Raw genomic sequence first — 25,925 nt, 5'->3', positions numbered from 1 at the left:
CTCACCGTCTCTGAGGTGTTCAGGGAAAATAAGAACAATTTAAGTCTATAGCAGGGACATTCAACTCTGACCCCACGAGGTCCGGAGCCTGCTGCTTTTCTGTTCTACCTGCTAATTCATTGCAAACACCTGGAGTCCCAGGTCTAAATCTGTCCCTGATTAGAGGGGAATCACCCACCTGGAGTCCCAGGTCTAAATCAGTCCCTGATTAAAGGGGAATCACCCACCTGGAGTCCCAGGTCTAAATCAGTCCCTGATTAGAGGGGAATCACCCACCTGGAGTCCCAGGTCTAAATCAGTCCCTGATTAGAGGGGAATCACCCACCTGGAGTCCCAGGTCTAAATCAGTCCCTGATTAGAGGGGAATCACCCACCTGGAGTCCCAGGTCTAAATCAGTCCCTGATTAGAGGGGAATCACCCACCTGGAGTCCCAGGTCTAAATCAGTCCCTGATTAGAGGGGAATCACCCACCTGGAGTCCCAGGTCTAAATCAGTCCCTGATTAGAGGGGAATCACCCACCTGGAGTCCCAGGTCTAAAATCAGTCCCTGATTAGAGGGGAATCAATCATCTGGAATCCCAGGTCTAAATCAGTCCCTGATTAGAGGGGAATCACCCACCTGGAGTCCCAGGTCTAAATCAGTCCCTGATTAGAGGGGAACAATGAAACAAAGCAGTGGAACTGGCTTCCAGGTCCAGAGTTGAGTTTGAGGGCTATAGCCTCTTCAGACCTGTAGGACTCCTCGGGGTCTGCAGGGCTCTTCCTCTAACCTGGTCCCACATCTATTTCTGCTGTTTAAGAAACTCCTGTCATTGTTGTGCCAAACATTTCATTCACTTAAAAGAGTTGGCAAAACCACACAAACAGATACTGGACCAGGCTACTCGTCCTCTACTCAACCTTCCAAATGGCGATTTTGCCATCCTGGCAGGCGGAGCCACTGAGTACATAGCGGCCCTCTGCAGAGCACAGTGCCTGGACACTGTCTGTGTGGGCCATCAGCTCCTTCTCTACACTGTGGCTCTCTGTGTCCACTATGTAGATCTTCCCACTCATCCTGCACTGGTCAGGGCTCGGCCCGCTGCAGCCAACCCAGATCTGGACGAGGGAGGGGGAGGAGACAAACAATGAAGAGAAGCTTGTTGAGGATTTGCAGTTGTACTGTGACATTCACTACCTAAATAAAACTCAGAGTTCGCTCTGGACACTCTGATCATTACTATGAGAGATAAAATAATGATGGTAGGGTGGAATGTATGGTATCATTTCTAAGTGTGGTACTATTTTAACTGCTACTTTACAAGCTTTTGTAGAAATTGCACCATCTGAGAAAGACCGTTGTTGCCAGAATCTTCTGAATGTGTTTGGTATGTGTTAATAGTAACGTGTTAAGAGGTTATTGTGTTGGTACCCTTCCATTAAAGTGTTACCAGCAAAACACGCAAAGAACATCCAACTGAGACCATTATTTTCTCACCTGATTCTTAACCTTGATCATACAGTTGACCCCTGTACAGTTCTGTAGCCGCACCCTCAGGAAAGGCTTGGTCAGGTCTTTACAGTGCCAGAGACAGAGCTCGTCAGAATCAGAACAGCTCGTCCACAACTGGCCCCTCTGAAAGAAACACACAGTGGACTGATTTAGCCATCAGCTCATGACACTCTCATTGACAAGCAAACTGACTGTTGGAAGGCTGCAAAAATACATAGTGTCTGGCTTGATTATTGAGGCCACTTGGAGGCCACGTTGAAGGCCTAGTATGAGATAAAGGTCTTGGTTCAGTGAAATCTCCAAGATGAAGGGAACATGGGCCTACTACCTCTAAGAAGAGGATGAGGCTGCTGAACTCAGTGGGAATGCTCCGTAGATCCTCAGGAAGTGTCATCTTACGATGTGGGGTTCCGTTCTTCCTCAGTTCAACGATGCCGTCTCTGGCACCTAGTCAACATAACAGATGGGAACAAAACAAACAAAGGTTTCTGTCTAGATGCTTGCTGTTGTTAGCATGTTCTCTTGTGGTCAATTGACACACTTTGTTAATTGATCATTGGCAGGGTATATAATACATAGGAGTATATAAAAAAAATAGAATAATAATATACAGTTAGAGTATAACTATGACTGAGTGAGTTTACTTACAGCACCACAGTGTTCCATTGAAGAGCTGAATGGACATAAGCCTATCACAGGTCAGTTGAAACTGCTTTTTCACTTTTAGCGTTGAGAGGTCCCACAGAATGACTGTTCCATCGGCACTACAGGAGTATGTCTGTCTGGGGGGGAGGAGAGGGACAGTTGGATTAAAACAAGCACCATGTAGAAGCCTGATTGTGGTCTAACTACTGATGATTCACTGAGGGCAAAGTAAAGAAGTAGTTTAAGTACACTGCTGCCATCTGCTGGTTGGAAATGGACATCAAAAACACTCCATGTTCTAACATTCTTGCACTATGATACTGGGGTGGGACAGTTAGAATAACTCCTTTCTGCAATAGGTGCACTATGATACTGGGGTGGGACAGTTAGAAGAACTCCTTTCTGCAATAGGTGCACTATGATACTGGGGTGGGACAGTTAGAAGAACTCCTTTCTGCAATAGGTGCACTATGATATTGGGGTGGGACAGTTAGAAGAACCCCTTTCTGCAATAGGTGCACTATGATATTGGGGTGGGACAGTTAGAAGAACCCCTTTCTGCAATAGGTGCACTATGATATTGGGGTGGGACAGTTAGAAGAACCCCTTTCTGCAATAGGTGCATTGGTCATTTGAACAGGCAGTTCTAACACATTATCATTCCTTCAACATAGAATCCTCAGCATCACACATGGGTTAACAGTTTGTGAGGGTGGTGAAGTGACTGTAGCATGAAAGAGTGCCCTACAGTATATAGGGAATAGGGTGCACTGTGGGACACAGACATACGGTACTATATGTGTAACATTTTACCTCATCTTGTCACTCTCCTCCAGGGCAAAGTCCATAACCTCATGCCTGTGCTCTGTCAGCTGCTTATTGCAGGACATGCTGCGACTGTCAATTATGTAAATGATGGAATCCTGGGAGCCAATCCATACTTGATCCTGGTCCAATCCCAGCATGCAGTTCTGTGCACATAATAAAGCCACCTATTCAGCACATAAATGCATCCCAAATGGCACCTATTCCCTATATAGTGCACTACTTTTGACCAAGGCCCATAGGACTCTCGTCAAAGGAAGTGCACTATATAGGGAATAGGGTGCTATTTCGGACGCATACATATCCAGGTTTAATCCACTGTCATGTGAATGGCAGGCACTCCTGTTCATACCTCATGAGACCACAGAAAATAGGAAACACTATCAACAGAAGAAAAAGAGAGAAAGAGGAGCTAGAGAGGGAGAGAGAAAGAACGAGTGAAAGAGAGCTAGAGAGAGAGAGAAAGAGAGAGAGAGGGAGAGAGAAAGATGGAGAAAACAAGTGAAACAGAACTATTGGGGGGGGAGAGAAAGATGGAGAAAACAAGTGAAACAGAACTAGAGGGGGGGAGAGAGAAAGAGAATGGGTGAAAGAGAGGAAGAGAGAGAACAAGTGAAAGAGAGCTAGAGAGAGAGCGAGAGAGAGAGAGAACAAGTGACAGAGAGCTAGAGAAAGAGAGATGGAGAGAGAACAAGTGAAACAGAGAGCGAGAGAAAGAGATCACTGTGGACTTAATTCAATATAACAATTTCTTTTCAAAGGATATCTGTAAGCAATTTCACAAAAACAAAGGACATGTTCCAATATCCACTCACATATAACCCTTAGAATGTATGGCCAAATCCAATGCTTCTCTCTAAGTGTTCTGCTACACTAATGTGGATATTGGAACAGAGCCTAGTAGGAAGGCTCAAGTGATAGTCCAGGGAGAGCGCAGGGGAAATGGTGTGTGTCTGCTTGCAGACATCATACCAGTTGGGAGGATCCCACTTGAACACAGTTCTGCTGCATGGACCAGCTGGCTGCATCAAACACAACCACCCTCCCACCACTGAGGGCACACCACAGCTTGGGGTTCCCATCTCCGTCTGCCTCCGAGTAACTCAACTGGCCTGGATAAACAGAGAGAGAGAGAGAGAGAGTGTCAGTCACAGCAATTCCAATTCAGCTTTTATCTGCAAATGTCTACATCAAAATCAAATACACTAAAAGTTAAATACACAATCCATGGGTCAGCCAGTCGATGGATACTCCCACAGGCATATAGATGATATGTACAGTGCCTTGCGAAAGTATTCGGCCCCCTTGAACTTTGCGACCTTTTGCCACATTTCAGGCTTCAAACATAAAGATATAAAACTGTATTTTTTTTGTGACGAATCAACAACAAGTGGGACACAATCATGAAGTGGAACGACATTTATTGGATATTTCAAACTTTTTTAACAAATCAAAAACTGAAAAATTGGGCGTGCAAAATTATTCAGCCCCCTTAAGTTAATACTTTGTAGCGCCACCTTTTGCTGCGATTACAGCTGTAAGTCGCTTGGGGTATGTCTATCAGTTTTGCACATCGAGAGTGAAATTTTTTCCCATTCCTCCTTTCAAAACAGCTCGAGCTCAGTGAGGTTGGATGGAGAGCATTTGTGAACAGCAGTTTTCAGTTATTTCCACAGATTCTCGATTGGATTTAGGTCTGGACTTTGACTTGGCCATTCTAGCACCTGGATATGTTTATTTTTGAACCATTCCATTGTAGATTTTGCTTTATGTTTTGGATCATTGTCTTGTTGGAAGACAAATCTCCGTCCCAGTCTCAGGTCTTTTGCAGACTCCATCAGGTTTTCTTCCAGAATGGTCCTGTATTTGGCTCCATCCATCTTCCCATCAATTTTAACCATCTTCCCTGTCCCTGCTGAAGAAAAGCAGGCCCAAACCATGATGCTGCCACCACCATGTTTGACAGTGGGGATGGTGTGTTCAGCTGTGTTGCTTTTACGCCAAACATAACGTTTTGAATTGTTGCCAAAAAGTTCAATTTTGGTTTCATCTGACCAGAGCACCTTCTTCCACATGTTTGGTGTGTCTCCCAGGTGGCTTGTGGCAAACTTTAAACAACACTTTTTATTGATATCTTTAAGAAATGGCTTTCTTCTTGCCACTCTTCCATAAAGGCCAGATTTGTGCAATATACGACTGATTGTTGTCCTATGGACAGAGTCTCCCACCTCAGCTGTAGATCTCTGCAGTTCATCCAGAGTGATCATGGGCCTCTTGGCTGCATCTCTGATCAGTCTTCTCCTTGTATGAGCTGAAAGTTTAGAGGGACGGCCAGGTCTTGGTAGATTTGCAGTGGTCTGATACTCCTTCCATTTCAATATTATCGCTTGCACAGTGCTCCTTGGGATGTTTAAAGCTTGGGAAATCTTTTTGTATCCAAATCCGGCTTTAAACTTCTTCACAACAGTATCTCGGACCTGCCTGGTGTGTTATTTGTTCTTCATGATGCTCTCTGCGCTTTTAACGGACCTCTGAGACTATCACAATGCAGGTGCATTTATACGGAGACTTGATTACACACAGGTGGATTGTATTTATCATCATTAGTCATTTAGGTCAACATTGGATCATTCAGAGATCCTCACTGAACTTCTGGAGAGAGTTTGCTGCACTGAAAGTAAAGGGGCTGAATAATTTTGCACGCCCAATTTTTCAGTTTTTGATTTGTTAAAAAAGTTTGAAATATCCAATAAATGTCGTTCCACTTCATGATTGTGTCCCACTTGTTGTTGATTCTTCACAAAAAAATAGTTTTATATCTTTATGTTTGAAGCCTGAAATGTGGCAAAAGGTCGCAAAGTTCAAGGGGGCCGAATACTTTCGCAAGGCACTGTATATGGTATATACTGTAGCTCTGCATAACAACAGAATATGTGGGTTTTTCACTGCCTTTGAGATCGTACTATTCTTTTTTTGGCAACTTTTACTTCACTACAGAAAGAAAATAATGTACCTTTTACTCCCTACATTTCCCTGGACACCCAAAAGTACTCGTTACATTTTGACAGGAAAATGGTCCTATTCACACACTTATCAAGATAACCTCCCTGGTCATCCCTACTGCCTCTGATCTGGCGGACTCACTAAACACACATGCTTTGTTTGTGAATTATGTCTTGGAGTGTTGGAGTGTTGGAGTGGAGTGTTGGAGTGTACCCCTGGCTATCCGGCAATAAAAATAAAACAATTAGGCCGTCTGGTTCACTATAAGGAATTTGTATAAATCATTTATTTTACCTTTGATACTAAAGTACATTTTATTCCATTTACTTTTGATACTTAATTATTATTAAAACCAAATACTTTTAGACTTTTACTCAAGTAGTATTTTACTGGGTGACTTTTACTTTTACTTCTGTCATTTTCAATTAAGGTATCATTACATTTACTCAAGTATGACCATAATACCTTTTCCACCACTGGACGTGGCTGGGGGTTATAGCATTTCTTTCACATGGCCCATCAATTTAGATAAGTGTGTCTGGGAAATCGTCTTCTGATATTTATAAAGTCTTTTTTATCTGGACACTTTCTGTTTACCTGGAATTTTTCCATGTTGTTGGCTACTACCACTTTAAATCTTCATCTTTACTACACTACTCACTGTTTAGCACATGACCTCACATGTGAATCTTTAAATAGATGGGTGGAGCTAAGGCTTCAGAGGGTGTGAACAATGCTGAATGGGTGTAGACAAAGGAGAGCTCTCTAAAACATTCAAAATGTCCTCATAAGTTACCACACCTGACAAGTGTGAAGAAATTAGACAAACTTTGACAATACATGTACTCATCTACATAAACAGCTGAGAGTAGACAAACAATTAGGCCTGTCTGGGTGCTTTCCACTAGTGTGTATTTGCAGCCAACTATTACGGCTTCAAAGCTCCTCTGGTTTCCACTCAGATGTGTTAGGACATGCACCTTACAGGACATGCACCTTACAGGACATGTAAGGACATGCACCATACAGGACATGCACCATACAGGACATGTTAGGACATGCACCTTACAGGACATGTTAGGACATGCACCTTACAGGACATGTTAGGACATGCACCTTACAGGACATGTTAGGATATGCACCAAACAGGACATGTTAGGACATGCACCTTACAGGACATGTTAGGACATGCACCATACAGGACATGTTAGGACATGCACCATACAGGACATGTTAGGACATGCACCTTACAGGACATGTTAGGACATGCACCTTACAGGACATGTTAGGACATGCACCATACAGGACATGTTAGGACATGCACCATACAGGACATGTTAGGACATGCACCTTACAGGACATGCACCATACAGGACATGTTAGGACATGCACCATACAGGACATGTTAGGACATGCACCATACAGGACATGTTAGGACATGCACCATACAGGACATGTTAGGACATGCACCATACAGGACATGTTAGGACATGCACCATACAGGACATGTTAGGACATGCACCTTACAGGACATGTTAGGACATGCACCATACAGGACATGTTAGGACATGCACCTTACAGGACATGTTAGGACATGCACCTTACAGGACATGTTAGGACATGCACCTTACAGGACATGTTAGGACATGCACCTTACAGGACATGTTAGGACATGCACCATACAGGACATGTTAGGACATGCACCTTACAGGACATGTTAGGACATGCACCATACAGGACATGTTAGGACATGCACCATACAGGACATGCACCTTACAGGACATGCACCATACAGGACATGTAAGGACATGCACCATACAGGACATGTTAGGACATGCACCATACAGGACATGTTAGGACATGCACCATACAGGACATGTTAGGACATGCACCTTACAGGACATGTTAGGACATGCACCTTACAGGACATGTTAGGACATGCACCATACAGGACATGTTAGGACATGCACCATACAGGACATGTTAGGACATGCACCTTACAGGACATGTTAGGACATGCACCTTACAGGACATGTTAGGACATGCACCATACAGGACATGTTAGGACATGCACCATACAGGACATGTTAGGACATGCACCTTACAGGACATGTTAGGACATGCACCTTACAGGACATGTACCTTACAGGACATGTTAGGACATGAACTTAACTGGCATGTAATCAGCTTCTATCTTACAAGCAGATACATCAGAATGAAGATAAGAGACAAACTATGATAGAGAGTCAGCGGTCTGTTTCCCCTCACCTGGTGTGTAGAGTAACAGAAAGTCAGCCGTCTGTTTCCCCTCACCTGGTGTGTAGAGTAACAGAAAGTCAGCCGTCTGTTTCCCCTCACCTGGTGTGTAGAGTAACAGAAAGTCAGCCGTCTGTTTCCCCTCACCTGGTGTGTAGAGTAACAGAAAGTCAGCCGTCTGTTTCCCCTCACCTGGTGTGTAGAGTAACAGAAAGTCAGCCGTCTGTTTCCCCTCACCTGGTGTGTAGAGTAACAGAAAGTCAGCCGTCTGTTTCCCCTCACCTGGTGTGTAGAGTAACAGAAAGTCAGCCGTCTGTTTCCCCTCACCTGGTGTGTAGAGTAACAGAAAGTCAGCCGTCTGTTTCTCCTCACCTGGTGTGTAGAGTAACAGAAAGTCAGCCGTCTGTTTCCCCTCACCTGGTGTGTAGAGTAACAGAAAGTCAGCCGTCTGTTTCCCCTCACCTGGTGTGTAGAGTAACAGAAAGTCAGCGGTCTGTTTCCCCTCACCTGGTGTGTAGAGTAACAGAAAGTCAGCCGTCTGTTTCCCCTCACCTGGTGTGTAGAGTAACAGAAAGTCAGCCGTCTGTTTCCCCTCACCTGGTGTGTAGAGTAACAGAAAGTCAGCCGTCTGTTTCCCCTCACCTGGTGTGTAGAGTAACAGAAAGTCAGCCGTCTGTTTCCCCTCACCTGGTGTGTAGAGTAACAGAAAGTCAGCCGTCTGTTTCCCCTCACCTGGTGTGTAGAGTAAGACATGTACAGTCTGTGGGGCTGGGAGGTCTAGTGATGGATTGATCTTGTGTTTCAACGTCTCCAATGTTGTCTTTGGAACCATCACAGGAACTGTTTACAGACAACAAAACAGAAGGCAGAAAAAATGACATATCAGAATATGAATCACTATTCTGATTACAGAAAATCACAATGAATTTCACACACTATTGTTCTTCAGAGGCACATCCGATGTTGTTGATTTAGTTGTATACTTGATCCTTGAAGTCCAAGGGGTGGTTTCCTGGAAACTCCTGGACTAAATACATTTTCAATGATTCTCCATTGAGTTTGTGTTTTAGTCGGGAACCCCACCATTAAACTTACAAATGGTAAAGCTTACAGATTATTTATATGCAAAAAAAACTAATTGAAAGTGCATCTGGACCATAATGCATACCTTCATGTTTCACTCTGTCAAAGTATGCCAGTTTGGAGGCGGCAAATATGGCCTTCTGGGTCTGAAGGCAGCCAACCACAGCATCCATGAGCAAGACGTTAGTCAAAGCCTGCTGCATGTACTGAGGATCCTTAAAGGGAACATGACAACTTATACACACACTGCCTGTACTGAGGATCCTTAAAGGGAACATGACAACTTATACACACACTGCCTGTACTGAGGATCCTTAAAGGGAACATGACAACTTATACACACACTGCCTGTACTGAGGATCCTTAAAGGGAACATGACAACTTATACACACACTGCCTGTACTGAGGATCCTTAAAGGGAACATGACAACTTATACACACACTGCCTGTACTGAGGATCCTTAAAGGGAACATGACAACTTATACACACACTAACTGTACTGAGGATCCTTAAAGGGAACATGACAACTTATACACACACTGCCTGTACTGAGGATCCTTAAAGGGAACATGACAACTTATACACACACTGCCTGTACTGAGGATCCTTAAAGGGAACATGACAACATATACACACACTGCCTGTACTGAGGATCCTTAAAGGGAACATGACAACTTATACACACACTGCCTGTAATGAGGATCCTATAAGAGAGACATAGTCTTACAAGTATAAACACACAACCTACTACACATTACAATGTACAATGAGTACAGCCAATTAAACAGTGTGGGAGATAACAGTAAGTTTGGGAGATCACATTAAGTTTGGGAGATCACATTCGGATAATATAATAAGGACAAAACATAATACTTTCCAGCAGAGCAGAGGGGAGGGACAAGCCTGTACTGTAAGATTAATATCCCTTTAGGAAGCCTGGAGGAAACCATCAGGCCAGAGGGGTGGGACAAGCCTGTACTGTAAGATTAATATCCCTTTAGGAAGCCTGGAGGAAACCATCAGGCCAGAGGGGTGGGACAAGCCTGTACTGTAAGATTAATATCCCTTTAGGAAGCCTGGAGGAAACCATCAGGCCAGAGGGGTGGGACAAGCCTGTACTGTAAGATTAATATCCCTTTAGGAAGCCTGGAGGAAACCATCAGGCCAGAGGGGTGGGACAAGCCTGTACTGTAAGATTAATATCCCTTTAGGAAGCCTGGAGGAAACCATCAGGCCAGAGGGGTGGGACAAGCCTGTACTGTCAGATTAATATCCCTTTAGGAAGCCTGGAGGAAACCATCAGGCCAGAGGGGTGGGACAAGCCTGTACTGTAAGATTAATATCCCTTAAGGTGCCAACAGATCTTGTAGTTTCTTCATAATACGGTAATAAAATAATTTGACATGTTTTTCAGGACTATGAATAACCACAGAACGCATTCAGGAGGGTGAAATGGACTATGCTAATATTTCTACCCACACGTTCCACAAAGTGTTTAACAGAAGTCACTGCACTGCTTAACAGCTTTGTTGCGCCACCGAAAAGCTAGTAATTCCATGGTGCGGGTTGGGGGATTTCAAGCTGAAGGGGTTAGTTTAATGAATTCAACTTGGTTACATTATACCCTATTGAATGAGATCCAGCGTATATCCTACCTTGTGGTCGTCTGCCATCGTCCTCCCAGCCCACATCTCTCTGACCATGAGATTCCACAGGTCACACGCAGACTTCAGGTTGGCCTCAAACACCTCCTTCCTCAGACTGCACTTGATCTTCAGAGACGGGATCCTCAGCAGCAGGAAAGGAGCAAAGGAGATGTTCACCTCCTGACAGAGACGAGAGGGAAAGGGGGATATCTAGTCAGTTGGACAACTGAATGCATTCAACTGAAATGTGAGGAGAGGATTATCAGATATGTCATCGTCATCATGGCAGATTTTTCATTTGAACAAAGCCAAACATTGAAGGCAATACACTGTAGTCATACCAATGTACCCTTCCATATTATTCATTACGGAGTGAGTTTCCAAAAGCTTCATAGCACTAAGATCATCTTTCATCCATTGCCTATACTTGTCAAATATTATTTTAAGACTACAAAGCTTTTAGAGAACTCATCCCTGAACAGTACTACTACTAGTGCCTAAACATAGAGTAACCACACCTTTATGTCTCTGAACTTGGTGATCTCGATAAACCCAGGCCTCCCGTCAGTGAGCAGGAACAGCCTCTTCTGTGTCATGGCGATCTTACCCACTCCCTGGTTGGTTTTGACGGAGCAGGACAGCTTGTAGACACACTCGTTGTTGTCCAGGTGCTCCATGACCTCAGCTGGTAGGTGAACATCCTGGGCCTCCACCTCCGTCTCCTTCCAGAAGGTGTAGAACACACGGAACACCTCTGGGTCAATCTGCTTCTGTTGCCCTGGAAACAGAAGGTGTAGAGCACACGGAAAACCTCTGGGTCAATCTGATTCTGTTGCCCTGGAAACAGAAGGTGTAGAACACACAGAACACCTCTGGGTCAATTTGCTTCTGTTGCCCTGGAAACAGAAGGTGTAGAACACACGGAACACCTCTGGGTCAATCTGCTTCTGTTGCCCTGGAAACAGAAGGTGTAGAACACATGGAACACCTCTGGGTCAATCTGATTCTGTTGCCCTGGAAACAGAGGTAACCTTCTCTTAGAAGTCTTCAGTCTTCAAGGAGCCATTCGTTGTAAGAGTGGTGATGTGAATGTAAACAAGGCATGACAAGTCTCAGCAGCCTGTAGAGAACATGCTCATCAAACGCATATTAAAACCATGAAAATGCATTCCATCATTTTACTTTCATGTTCATGCATGTCATTCAAGCCAATAGAAACAAGCTACTTCAAACAGCATCCATTGTAAACAGAAACCCTGTGTTTTGTCAAAGCAAAGAGCACATTTATACATCTTCCATAGCTGAAGACGCCCCATGAAACAACAGCCATCCATCTCATGTAAGATGTCATGGAATGAACGTTAAACCCAAGCAGAGATGAAGATAGAGAGAAAAAATAAAAGAGATGCCACATGAGTCCCGCTGACCAATCATACGATGGGATGCTGCAGACAAACTGGACAGTCTTGCTTACCATCCAATGAGGAGTCAATGTAAAATACTGATTTGGAGGGACTCCTCATGGCAGAATTCAAACCCAAAGTCACTGAATCCAAAGTCACTCTTACAAGATCCTATTAATAAAGTAAGGATAATAAGATGATACACACCGTGTTCCTAGGCAGAGTGGTACTGTATTTCAAACTGTATTGACAGATCAATCACTCGTTTACTATCATGGGTGATCTTATTGCTATAGTACAACCATACTGTACTGCTCATGTATTTCCATGTCCTGTCAACGAGAGGCCTGACCTCTTAACTCACTTACCCACAGTAAGAGCCTCAAACAGCCTATGGATGGTAAGTCTCAACTTACCCACAGTGAGGGCCTCAAACAGCCTATGGATGGTAAGTCTCAACTTACCCACAGTGAGGGCCTCAAACAGCCTATGGATGGTAAGTCTCAACTTACCCACAGTGAGGGCCTCAAACAGTCTATGGATGGTGGCGACGTCTTTCACAATCCCAGACTCCTGGATGCGCTTCACAAAGTCCTCCTGCAGCATGTGGGTCTTAGGGAGCTGGAACTTCTTCACGTGGTCGTCATCTTGGACCAGCACCCTCTCGTTGTCTGTCTTCACCTTGAAGATGAGCCGCTTGAGCTCTGGCCGCCGGTCCACCTGGGAGAACTCGTCCTTCTGCAGCGAGTCCACTAGCGCCTTTACCAGGTCGGTGGGGAAGATCTCGATGTCCGTCTTGTAGAGGTTCTGGAAGTCACTGAGGGCGTCAAGACGCTTGGAACACAGCGTGTTCATGAAGCCGCGCAGGTAGAAGTACCTTGGAAATAGGGAAAGAGTTGTATGGAGAGTAGTAGGACTTATAAACGATTTGTGAAGTATGTATGTAGTGCGTATTGTGACTGATTGGACACACTAACGCGCCCTCTCTCTGTCTCGCCCACCTCTCGTTGCTATCAGCAGGAGCATTGCCTTTATAAACTTGGTGGTCCGGTCACTCTGAGGACTTTTCAAATACCCAATAAATAAATACAAATATTTTTTAGATGTAGTGTGTTTAAAGTGTGACTTAATAAAATGAATAATCCCTGTTGTAAACGAAGTACCTGGCCAGGAGGGTGGAGTTCTCAGGAGGAACACAGGAGATGGCCTTCCCCAGTAGTATGATCAACTCTCCATAGTAGTTCTGGACATGGTGGTGCACCATGGGAGGAGGAAATTCTGGCAGCTTGAAGATCTTCACAGGCTTGGGCGGGATCTTGAAGGCTGTGTAGAAAAATACAAAAAGGGTCTACTTTATATGAATCATCTCCAGCACCACCTCAACATCAACATATGTGAAAATGGCGTGTTTCTATGATCTGTAGTAAAATAAGTGAGGAAGATGTGTTTCCAATGACATTATCAACCAATCAGGAGGCATTTAGTAGGTAATGCCTCCTCATAATTGGTTAAAATCACATGATGCACAACGATGTCATTGGAAACACTTATCTCCCTCCATATGTTTTACTAGCGAACATAGAAAGACGCCATTTTAACATATGTTGACATTGAGGATGAACATAGAAAGACTCCATTTTAACATATGTTGACATTGAGGATGAACATAGAAAGACTCCATTTTAACATATGTTGACATTGAGGATGAACATAGAAAGACTCCATTTTAACATATGTTGACATTGAGGATGAACATAGAAAGACTCCATTTTAACATATGTTGACATTGAGGATGAACATAGAAAGACGCCATTTTAACATATGTTGACATTGAGGATGAACATAGAAAGACGCCATTTTAACATATGTTGACATTGAGGATGAACATAGAAAGATGCCATTTTAACATATGTTGACATTGAGGATGAACATGAAGTTCAACATTTGTGAAAATTCCTTTTAAGATGAATCTTCTTGTTCACAGAAGTCAAGGCTGACCTACACTTTACTTTAACCATCTGTTATAAGAGTCACGTAACACTAAATAGTTTGTGTTATAACACTTTTCATTAGCTGGCAACAACAGACATGACTTGTTATGTAGAGTAGTCCAATAGACATTTCCAGTGTAAAGTCAGTGTAAAGTCAGTTTTCATTAGCTGACAACAACAGACATGACTTGTTATGACATCCGTTATGACAGTGTTATGTAGAGTAGTCCAATAGACATTTAAAGTGTAAAGTCAGTGTAAAGTCAGTTTTCATTAGCTGACAACAACAGACATGACTTGTTATGACATCCGTTATGACAGTGTTATGTAGAGTAGTCCAATAGACATTTCAAGTGTAAAGTCAGTGTAAAGTCACTTTTCATTAGCTGACAACAACAGACATGACTTGTTATGACATCTGTTATGACAGTGTTATGTAGAGTAGTCCAATAGACATTTCAAGTGTAAAGTCAGTGTAAAGTCACTTTTCATTAGCTGACAACAACAGACATGACTTGTTATGACATCCGTTATGACAGTGTTATGTAGAGTAGTCCAATAGACATTTCAAGTAAAGAGTCAAAGAAAGAGTAATGTTAATGTAACCGTGTAAAGTTAAACATCACAGTATATGTGTTAATCAGTGGGTAGCTATTATTACTTCTCCCACTGCAGGGGTTGCAAAATCTGGATTTCCAGAAATCCTGGTTGGAGGATTTCATGCTTCCTCCGTTCTAATTCCACTAATCTTCCAACTGGGATTTCTGGAAAACCTGGGAATTTGGGGAACATTTCTGGAATTGTGTAACCTTTCTAAAAAAAAGTTGCTATCTAGTACCTAAAAGGGTAGGAGAACCCCTTGAAAAAGCCTTTTGGGTTCCAGGTAGAACCCTTTCAACAGACAGTTATATATGGAACCCAAAAAAGTGTTCTACCTAGAACAAAAAAGGGTTACACTATGGGGACAACCAAAGAACCCTTTTGGGACCACATTTTCTAAGAGTGTACTCACCACTTTCAGGGATAATGGTCTTCTTGAGGGAGGTTTGTCTGACGAGGTTGAGATGGCGCTCCTCTCCCAGGTTGGGGAGGCTCATCCCCAGCCTCTTGTTCAGACGGATCTCTGGGTCGCTGCTATACTTCCTGGCCATTTCCTGCATGGTGGGCCTCCTGGGGTTGTCTGTCATCGCCTTCATTCTGACATCAGACACATATAAAACAGGACTGTATACAATACCCTAAATACCATACAGGACTGTGTACAATACAATACCCTAAATACCATACAGGACTGTATACCATGCAAGACCCTAATACACATACAGGACTGAGTACCAAACAAGACCCAGAATACCATACAGGACTGAGTACCAAACAAGACCCAGAATACCATACAGGACTGAGTACCAAACAAGACCCAGAATACCATGCAAGACCCAGAACACCATACAAGACCTTAAACCTCTCACTGAGTCTCCCCCAGACATATATGTAGCATGTTTGCAGTGGGGTACTATGTAATAGAATTAAATAATTTCCCAAATCACTCCTCCAGTATCCCTAGTCAGTCTCTTTCACTTATTTGATCTATTCCAGCACTAACTGGTCAACTAATCGTCAAGGCTAACTGGTCAACTAATCGTCAAGGCTAGCTGGTCAACTAATCGTCAAGGCTAGCTGGTCAACTAATCGTCCAGGCTCGCTGGTCAACTAATCGTCAAGGCTAGCTGGTCAACTAATCGTCCAGGCTCGCTGGTCAACTAATCGTCCAGGCTAGCTGGTCAACTAATCGTCAAGGCTAACTGGTCAACTAATCGTCAAGGCTAACTGGTCAACTAATCGTCAAGGCTAACTGGTCAACTAATCGTCAAGGCTAACTGGTCAACTAATCGTCAAGGCTAGCTGGTCAACTAATCGTCAAGGCTAACTGGTCAACTAATCGTCAAGGCTAGCTGGTCAACTAATCGTCCAGGCTCGCTGGTCAACTAATCGTCCAGGCTCGCTGGTCAACTAATCGTCAAGGCTAGCTGGTCAACTAATCGTCAAGGCTAACTGGTCAACTAATCGTCAAGGCTAACTGGTCAACTAATCGTCAAGGCTAACTGGTCAACTAATCGTCAAGGCTAACTGGTCAACTAATCGTCAAGGCTAGCTGGTCAACTAATCGTCAAGGCTAACTTGTCAACTAATCGTCAAGGCTAACTTGTCAACTAATCGTCAAGGCTAACTGGTCAACTAATTGTCCAGGCTAGCTGGTCAACTAATCGTCAAGGCTAACTGGTCAACTAATCGTCAAGGCTAACTGGTCAACTAATCGTCAAGGCTAACTGGTCAACTAATCGTCAAGGCTAACTGGTCAACTAATCGTCAAGGCTAGCTGGTCAACTAATCATCAAAGCTCTCAAACACTGTAAATGGATGGTGGTTCTCGAAGAGAGGTTTGAGAAAAACGCCTCTGCTGTACATTCAAATATTCAACAACAATACAACATCCAACAGACTGGATAACTGGATCAGACTTGTGGAGAAACTCTTCCTTTGATGTTAACAAAGCAGGTTTGCAGCGGTGTGTTCTATAAATTAATAATTGGACTGAATTCCATAACATGTCCAGGCAGGTTACCAGCGGTGCCATAACTCAGGTTTCGTTCTAACCATCACTGTACCGTCAGGGAGAAAAGTGAGTTGGAGGGTAGGGGAAGGGAAGGGATAAGCAGGAAAGGGATATTGTAAGTGAGAGCTTACTTCTGTGTCTCTGAGCGAGTGTTGACTTCCATGCGTGTGAAAGCATCCATCTTCCTATTGAGGCGGTCCTTCAGGAATGAATGAAAGATGTGTGTCTCCAAGACCTATACGGATACACATGTATAAATTGAGTGTAGGAATCAACCGTACTCTTTATAGTGATCTGAGAGGCTACTTCAACATGTACCTTTCTGTAAAAGGGAAGGTCAGCTAGCTCTCTGGTCTTCAGGAACTCTTCACTGTTAAACACTCGGTGTTCATAGTTCAGGTGACCACTGACATCCCTGATGAAAGGCAGAAATACAGCGGACCATTAATACACGGGCTACATTAGTACCTTTAAAGACCAGGAAATAGAACATCTTCCTACACCTCACCGGGTTGACTTCCTCCTTACAGGTACAACACCAACATAATCTCACATATGCCACTATTGGCTCTTTCCAGTGTGAGCATTACTCAAGGGAGAGCAGTATTGACAGATTTGAATTCACTTGTTGATGTCTGTAAGCAGGAAGTCCACCCGATGTGTATTATGATGTCATACTTTAAGCCCTGCACCTCAGAAAGGGAGTCTGAACAGCATGACTGACCTAAACATGTTGACAATGAGCTCCAAGGTAACCTTCTGTATTTCCCAGTTCAGGTTCTGCTGCCATTGTCTCCTCAGCATGCGCATCTCATTAACGTCTGTGCCGGCCCCTTGGTGACACACCTCTAGATCATGTTGTAGCTGGAGGCCCTTCCTCCTGTAGAGCAGCAAGAAAAGAAAACTGTTGTTCACTCACTGCCACAAAAACAATGTTATATTAGCATGACTGTGAGTGATAACTGATGTGATATTCTACCTATCAATAACCTCATTCTGTGTTATTGAGACAATGGATGTGTCATTTCAGTTGTAGGGGGCTTCAGCACAGAACAGAGCACATAGTCTGCATTGTCTATGTATACCTCCTGTTATTCTTTTGTTCTACATTTTTCTCTCTGCATTGTTGGGAAGTAAGCATTTCACTGTTAGTCCACAGTTCTTGTTTATGAAGCATGTGAAGATTACAATTTGATTTGATTCTGAAATGGCACCCTATTCCCTATATAGTGCACTACTTTTTAACAGTGCCCATAAGTAGTACATTATTCCCTAGTAGGGCACTATGTAGGGAATAGGGTGCAATTTTTTTTTTTGGGGGGGGGGGGTCCTACCGCTTGGTAAAACACTCTGCCGAAACGAAGGGGACGTCTGGTAGGTCGACAGTCTCTGAGCAGGAAGAAGACACTGTTCCATCATCAATATTAATCAAGATCAGGTCGTCTGTTTCCTGTCACAGAGAATAGAGAGTTCCAAAAACATTCAAAAGTCAAAGCTTTTCTTTCTCCAACTGCTATGACATTTCAACTGTTTGGAAACGGAACAAGACAGTACAACCAAGAAGTAGGTCTAAACACTGTTTATGGACAGTTGGACACTTGACACAACGGCATCATGAAAATCATATTGTTGTCCGACATCAAATTACACAAAGACAAAAGCATGGTTATATAAAGGATGTACCAAGGTTGCAATAAAGAAACTACTACTACTAATACAAAGCCTCCTACCGCAGCGACCTCCTCAAAGTGGTTGAGGTGGCAGCCCATGAGGAAGGCGGTGGGGGCCATGACGAAGTCCAGCATCTGGGCTGAGAGGATGGGCACGTAGGGGTGCTGCCAGTGGAGGGGGTGGATGTAGAACATGAAACACTCTGCCACCAGGGTGAGGCGGGCCCAGTCAGCTGAGAAGAACACTAACCTCTGCTCCATCAGAATACCAGTGATGATCTGGGCAAACCAACACAGGGCCAGGGGTCAATAGAACCAGAGGAGAGGAGAGCAGGGTAGAAAGAGCAGAGTAAAGTAGAGCAGAAAGAGCAGAGTAGAGCAGAGTAAAGCAGAAATAGCAGAGTAGAGCAGAAGTACCAGAGTAGAAAGAGTAGAGTAGATCAGATCATAGTAGAGTAGAGCAGAAAGAGCAGAGCACAAAGAGCAGAGCACAAAGAGTAGAGGAGATCAGAGCAGAGTAGAGTAGAAAGAGTAGAGCAGAAAGAGCAGAGTAGAGTAGAAAGAGTTGAGCAGAAAGAGCAGAGCAGAAACGTTGAGCAGAAAGAGTAGAGCAGAGTATAACAGAAAGAGCAGAGCAGAAAGAGAAAAGTAGAGCAGAAAGAATAGAGCATAGCAGAGTAGAGCAGAGCATAACAAAAAGAGCAGAGTAGAAAGAGTAGATCATTAAGAGCAGAAAGAGTAGAGTAGATCAGAGTAGAGCAGAAAGAGTAGAGCAGAAAGAGCAGAGCATAGTAGAAAGAGCAGAGTAGAGCAGAAAGAGCAGAATATAGTAAAGCAGAAAGAGCAGAGTATAGCAGGGTAGAGCAGAAAGAGCAGAGTAGAAAGAGAAAGTAGAGCAGAAAGAGTAGAGCAGAAAGAGTAGAGTAGAGCAGAAAGAGTAGAGCAGAAAGAGCAGAAAGAGCAGAAAGAGTAGAGCAGAGAACAGAGAGCAGAGCAGAGTAGAGTAGAAAGAGCAGAGTAGAGCAGAAAGAGAGGAGTAGAGCAGAAAGAGTAGAGCAAAGTAGGGCAGAAAGAGAAGAGCAGAAACGTTGAGCAGAAAGAGAGGAGTAGAGTAGAGTAGAAAGAGTAGAGCAGAAATAGGAGAGCAGAGTAGAGCAGAGCAGAAAGAGCAGAGTAGGGCAGAAAGAGCAGAGTAGAAAGAGTAGATCAAAGCAGAGTAGAAAGAGCAGAGTAGAGCAGAGTAGAAAGAGCAGAGTAGAAAGAGCAGAGTAGAGCAGAGTAGAAAGAGCAGAGTAGAGCAGAGTAGAAAGAGCAGAGTAGAAAGAGCAGAGTAGAGCAGAGTAGAAAGAGCAGAGTAGAAAGAGTAGATCAAAGCAGAGTAGAAAGAGCAGAGTAGAGCAGAGTAGAGCAGAGTAGAAAGAGCAGAGTAGAAAGAGTAGATCAAAGCAGAGTAGAAAGAGCAGAGTAGAAAGAGTAGATCAAAGCAGAGTAGGTAGAGCAGAGTAGAAAGAGTAGAGCAGAAAGAGGAGAGTAGAGCAGAACAGAAAGAGCAGAGCAGAAAGGGGAGAGTAGAGCAGAACAGAAAGAGCAGAGCAGAAAGGGGAGAGTAGAAAGAGTAGAGTAGATCAGATCATAGTAGAGTAGAGCAGAAAGAGCAGAGCACAAAGAGCAGAGCACAAAGAGTAGAGGAGATCAGAGCAGAGTAGAGTAGAAAGAGTAGAGCAGAAAGAGCAGAGTAGAGTAGAAAGAGTTGAGCAGAAAGAGCAGAGCAGAAACGTTGAGCAGAAAGAGTAGAGCAGAGTATAACAGAAAGAGCAGAGCAGAAAGAGAAAAGTAGAGCAGAAAGAATAGAGCATAGCAGAGTAGAGCAGAGCATAACAAAAAGAGCAGAGTAGAAAGAGTAGATCATTAAGAGCAGAAAGAGTAGAGTAGATCAGAGTAGAGCAGAAAGAGTAGAGCAGAAAGAGCAGAGCATAGTAGAAAGAGCAGAGTAGAGCAGAAAGAGCAGAATATAGTAAAGCAGAAAGAGCAGAGTATAGCAGGGTAGAGCAGAAAGAGCAGAGTAGAAAGAGAAAGTAGAGCAGAAAGAGTAGAGCAGAAAGAGTAGAGTAGAGCAGAAAGAGTAGAGCAGAAAGAGCAGAAAGAGCAGAAAGAGTAGAGCAGAGAACAGAGAGCAGAGCAGAGTAGAGTAGAAAGAGCAGAGTAGAGCAGAAAGAGAGGAGTAGAGCAGAAAGAGTAGAGCAAAGTAGGGCAGAAAGAGAAGAGCAGAAACGTTGAGCAGAAAGAGAGGAGTAGAGTAGAGTAGAAAGAGTAGAGCAGAAATAGGAGAGCAGAGTAGAGCAGAGCAGAAAGAGCAGAGTAGGGCAGAAAGAGCAGAGTAGAAAGAGTAGATCAAAGCAGAGTAGAAAGAGCAGAGTAGAGCAGAGTAGAAAGAGCAGAGTAGAAAGAGCAGAGTAGAGCAGAGTAGAAAGAGCAGAGTAGAGCAGAGTAGAAAGAGCAGAGTAGAAAGAGCAGAGTAGAGCAGAGTAGAAAGAGCAGAGTAGAAAGAGTAGATCAAAGCAGAGTAGAAAGAGCAGAGTAGAGCAGAGTAGAGCAGAGTAGAAAGAGCAGAGTAGAAAGAGTAGATCAAAGCAGAGTAGAAAGAGCAGAGTAGAAAGAGTAGATCAAAGCAGAGTAGGTAGAGCAGAGTAGAAAGAGTAGAGCAGAAAGAGGAGAGTAGAGCAGAACAGAAAGAGCAGAGCAGAAAGGGGAGAGTAGAGCAGAACAGAAAGAGCAGAGCAGAAAGGGGAGAGTAGAAAGAGTAGAGCAGAAAAACAGAGTTGTTGTCAGGCAGGGCAGAAGTCAAAACATCACTTCGAACACTTCAGTTGAATGGCTCATCGTAGAAAATGATGTTACCCGTCTGAACATAACTCTCTACTCACCTGTAAAATCTGTTTGGATCTAAAGCACAGGAAGGGCAAATGGAGGTCCAGGTCTACAGCGGGGTGTTCCTTATCCTCTCTGGAAGGCAGTACGATCATCAGGGGTCTCAGGTTGAACACCTGGGCACAGTCAGGGGTGAGTACATCATCAATATCAGTACACAATAAGGAAAAGGTGTTGGTGGTGGTAGTAGTAGTTTGTATTTTTTTGGGTTCATTTTTATTCTGACTGTAGGATGGAGAGAGGGGGGGAGAAATGAAGGACCAAGGAAGAATCAAACCCCAACCATGCATAGTCCATGTAGAGTGAGTGGTGTTCAAATACAACCAACCACTGGCACTTCAGGCAGCCTAGCAGTTTGGATCGATGAACTGGATAACATAAAGCAGCTCACCACATGTAGTTGTCCAGGGGGTGGAATGGGCACTAGAGACAGTTTGGCTGCAAATTCCTTCACCCTCTCTTCAGACAACCTGCATGCTCTAAGCTGCGCCAGCAAACTACAGAAGTGTACAGAAGAGAATGATTTAAGAAACGACAACACACATATACGGGCTGTATTGAAGACGTATTGACCCTTACCAAGACAGACAGTCCTTCAGAGCATTGTAATAAGGATGCTTGGATATGACACAGATGGCAAAAGCAGTGTAGAGCTTAGTGGTCCTGGTGGACGACCAGTGTCCATTCTGATAGAACACTGACCCTTCCTACGAGGACAGAAGTGACAAATCCACTGTGTGAGCATTGAGTCTTTCACAGGAAGGAGCGTCACAGCGAAAGCATTTAACACGGTTTTGTTTTGCACAGCTTTATAATGAAAAGGATCACATGTTTCTGCAGGAGAATAAAAAGGAAAGACTCCCACCTGAAATGGTCTACAACACTGAACAACCACTCCATGGGTTTGGTTACCGAACACATCCGTGAAGACTAGAAAGTGAAAACGCTCTTCTTTTGGTTCATTTGTTACTTGAAGCCCCCCTGATTTCAGAAAAGTAAGGATTATTTGTATCTCTCTATTGTTAGACAGTGCATTGGGCGATGTCTTTGAGCTAATGTTTTAATGACATTGTACATAGTCTGTCAGCCTTCATTTTGGTATGGTGTTTACCTCAGGTCATCTTTATAATCCCAACAATGACACATTTAACTGGCTATCAGCCTCACAATATACCTCTACCTGGAAAGCAGAGTTGGGGCAGGGCCATGAGGTCGATGTCCTTGGGGACGCTGACATCCTCCGTGACAGTGGCCCCCTCACTGCTCCCGGCCCCTCCAGGGCCACTAGGAGCCACCACTAGCCTCTCCTTCTTCTTGATGAAGGACCGTCTGCACTGGACTCGACTGAAGGTTCTGGGGACACCAGACTCATCTGCATTCTCTTTGGTCACAAACGGAGGCACGTGGACTTGCAAGACCTCTGGGTCTAAAATAAGGAGGTCTGTTGTGCTGTTGCCCTGCTGTAGAGACTAAACAGAACAATCCATGTTAACCTCCATTTTACATTTCTAATCCACGATCCAGCTCACCTCTCTAATAAATGTATGTATTAAAAAAGACATTTGCTGATTGCCATTACCTGATAGACATCCTTGAGTTTATCCCCAGAGGCTCCGACAACAACACACGCTTCCAGTAGCCCTGAGGGAAGATGGTCTGCCATCAGAACCGGTCCTTCCTCCTCTGTACATCAGGCTCACAATGGTGGAATCACATCCAAGCATGGGATTTGTTCTTTGGAGGAGGAAGCGAGAGAGAGAGATAGAGAGAGGGTGAGAGAGAGACAGAAAGAGAGAGAGAGAGGGTGAGAGAGAGAGACAGAGACAGAGAGAGAGAGAGAGAGAGAAAGAGAGACAGAGACAGAGAGGGTGAGAGAGAAAGAGAGGGTGAGAGAGAGAGAGAGAGGGTGAGAGACAGAAAGAGATTGTTCTTCAGAAACATGAGTCACACTCCTTAGCTTGTTCATTTGGGCAAGTTGTTATACCCTTGATCACAGCAGCTGGCTAACAAGATAAAGAGCACATGACATCCTGCTTATTATATTATATCACCTTTTAATAGATATTTACAACAACAAGCCAAGAGGTTCGCAGGCTGGAAACACAGCTCACCTGATCACTACTAGGAAAATAAACCAAATTGGAGAGAGTGTCCTCTGCTCTGAGAAACCATTAAAAAAGGTGTCATCAAAAGCAACTATGGCATCACCTCACCAAACAACAAAGCAGAGTTGGAGGAAATACAGCTGTAGCTTGTAGCTTGTCTCCTCTGTAAAGGCAGCCACCTCAGGAGATACAAGATAAACACCCTTTAATTGAATTTCCCTGCTTGAGGGGAATTTCTGGGCAAATTGGTTTCATGTGTGCTCAAGATACCCTTCAATAGGTCACTGAGAAAACTCAATTGAGGAGTGGCACAGTTCACTTTATGATGGGGTGGGTGTGTGGCCTAGTGCTGTTGTATTGAAAGTAAGTGCCTTTTTAGATTAAACAAAATATGTAATTAAAAAAAACTTAGTAACTGCACTCATATCCCTTTGGCATCTACAATAGAGGTGTGACTTTCTAATGGGCGGTCTGAAAAGCGACCTGTCACCAGTTCCTGCATAGCTTCGCATATGAGAGCAACACGCGTTCATATTATACACATGCATCACGTCATTATAGCTGCAGAACTGAAACCATGAAATGTTTTATGTGATTTCAGCAGTTTATGTCACAAGTCCTTTGCAGTTGTAGTCTGAACTAGACAATTAGAAGCAGCACTAAAATGAATGCGTTACAGTGAAATAGGCTGAAATCGGACACTCCTTTTGTCTGCTTATCTCCCCATATTCCCAGCCTTCTCAGTACTGATTGACTGACATACAATGCATTTAGTTTCCATTGATGAATTGGTGTCTCTGGAAAACTTGGCAACATCCGCACTCTTTCCATACAAGCCATACTGAAAGAGCCAAGATCCCTTTATAGGCCAAGAGCATGTGATGATCAAACTCCATGTTGTGTGTCATTCAATAGCTACTGTGCATACATCACTGTCAAAGCATATTCATGTTTCCGTAAACATATAGAAGGTAGCTCAGCTACATATAAAAATGTAAATTGTCAAAACAGAAAGTTAGTCTTTAACTGATTTATTTCAAATGCCAATTAATGATCTTCACCAACCTGTTGGTCCATCGGTAATCCAAGATCACGGGCCAAAGTCACTGACATTCGTTTGAATGAATTTGTAGCCACCGAAAGACACATTCAAAACACCTTTGTAAACAATGCAGTTGATTTGACCTTCCCAGGAAATGCTGTTATCTGTCTGACTGCGATTAAGAGCGTGCTGCTTCCTGCTTTCAGAAAGGATACAAAATCATGCGTACTGGAAAAATGCAGTTGCCCCTACTTTTGTAAAGAATTCAAAACCTCGTGCATTCTAATTTGCTGTCGTAGAAGTTAAGAAGCTGCATTGCCTACTTAACAAAACTGCTATAATAAATTATGTCAGAAGACTCGTTCGGTTTCTCTATCGACTTTGTTATAGTGCCATCTAGTGAGCAATGTGCAACATTGTAACAATGCAACGACACTCTTAACAAAGTCGCAATAAAGGCATAAAGATTCAGCTTCTTCAAAGAAGGCAACCGCTGCTGGTTATTTTAATTACATTTGCGCACATTTGGGGAAGGACATCATTTTGATATTTAAAGGTGCATTCATTACCTATCCTCCATGTATACACCAATACCCTGTTAATTAACAGTGTTAGGTTCAGCAGGTTAGTTATCAGGGTCAGCTGGTTAGTTATCAGGGTCAGCAGGTTAGTTATCAGGGTCAGCTGGTTAGTTATCAGGGTCAGAAGGTTAGTTGTTAACAGGGTCAGCTGGTTAGTTATCAGGGTCAGAAGGTTAGTTGTTAACAGGGTCAGCAGGTTAGTTGTTAACAGGGTCAGCAGGTTAGTTGTTAACAGGGTCAGCAGGTTAGTTGTTAACAGGGTCAGGTGGTTAGTTGTTAGTTGTTAACAGGGTCAGGTGGTTAGTTGATAACAGGGTCAGCAGGTTAGTTGTTAACAGGGTCAGCAGGTTAGTTGTTAACAGGGTCAGCAGGTTAGTTGTTAACAGGGTCAGCAGGTTAGTTGTTAACAGGGTCAGCAGGTTAGTTGTTAACAGGTTCAGGTGGTTAGTTGTTATCAGGGTCAGCAGGTTAGTTGTTAACAGGGTCAGCAGGTTAGTTGTTAACAGGGTCAGCAGGTTAGTTGTTAACAGGGTCAGGTGGTTAGTTGTTAACAGGGTCAGCAGGTTAGTTGTTAACAGGGTCAGGTGGTTAGTTGTTAACAGGGTCAGCAGGTTAGTTGTTAACAGGGTCAGCAGGTTA

The 25,925-nt window shown here is 43.7% G+C and overlaps 1 protein-coding gene across 2 annotated transcripts; it reads right to left on the bottom strand.

Moving 5' to 3' along the window:
* Positions 1 to 600: 600 nt before the first annotated feature.
* Positions 601 to 25,090, bottom strand: LOC110520749 (DENN domain-containing protein 3). 2 transcript variants are annotated; one of them, XM_036937399.1, is made up of 25 exons: positions 24,729 to 25,090; positions 23,138 to 23,292; positions 22,739 to 23,027; positions 22,424 to 22,539; positions 22,138 to 22,265; positions 21,950 to 22,055; positions 21,555 to 21,674; positions 18,691 to 18,909; positions 18,295 to 18,410; positions 17,685 to 17,840; positions 17,279 to 17,375; positions 17,092 to 17,195; positions 15,359 to 15,543; positions 13,519 to 13,678; positions 12,868 to 13,232; positions 11,471 to 11,730; positions 10,962 to 11,132; positions 9,391 to 9,520; positions 8,910 to 9,062; positions 3,936 to 4,075; positions 2,952 to 3,109; positions 2,142 to 2,275; positions 1,822 to 1,940; positions 1,479 to 1,616; positions 601 to 1,099 (listed from the first exon to the last, which is right to left on the bottom strand). In XM_036937399.1, exons 2-25 carry the CDS (start codon positions 23,219 to 23,221, stop codon positions 893 to 895), a joined length of 3,855 nt encoding a protein of 1,284 aa, XP_036793294.1. In that variant the 5' UTR covers positions 23,222 to 23,292; positions 24,729 to 25,090; the 3' UTR covers positions 601 to 892. The 2 variants fall into 2 exon arrangements, with proteins under 2 accessions (XP_036793294.1, XP_036793296.1); XM_036937401.1 differs by having other exon boundaries at positions 8,955 to 9,062; positions 24,729 to 25,089.
* Positions 25,091 to 25,925: the final 835 nt, after the last annotated feature.

Source organism: Oncorhynchus mykiss, chromosome 2, assembly GCF_013265735.2.
Source record: "Oncorhynchus mykiss isolate Arlee chromosome 2, USDA_OmykA_1.1, whole genome shotgun sequence".
NCBI classification, from domain to species: domain Eukaryota; kingdom Metazoa; phylum Chordata; class Actinopteri; order Salmoniformes; family Salmonidae; genus Oncorhynchus; species Oncorhynchus mykiss.
Note: the sequence above shows the minus strand (reverse complement) of the source record. Positions and strands in the feature narration are given on the sequence as shown.

Bases quoted from the DNA above. Each gene is read 5' to 3' on its own strand.
- LOC110520749 (XM_036937399.1), bottom strand. From the start codon at position 23,221: ATGGCAGACCATCTTCCCTCAGGGCTACTGGAAGCGTGTGTTGTTGTC. The intron at 22,056-22,137 runs GTAAGGGTCAAT...ACACTTCTGTAG, and splicing joins CTGAAGGACTGTCTGTCTTG to TTTGCTGGCGCAGCTTAGAG. The intron at 1,617-1,821 runs GTAGTAGGCCCA...TGTTTCTTTCAG, and splicing joins GCCTCATCCTCTTCTTAGAG to AGGGGCCAGTTGTGGACGAG.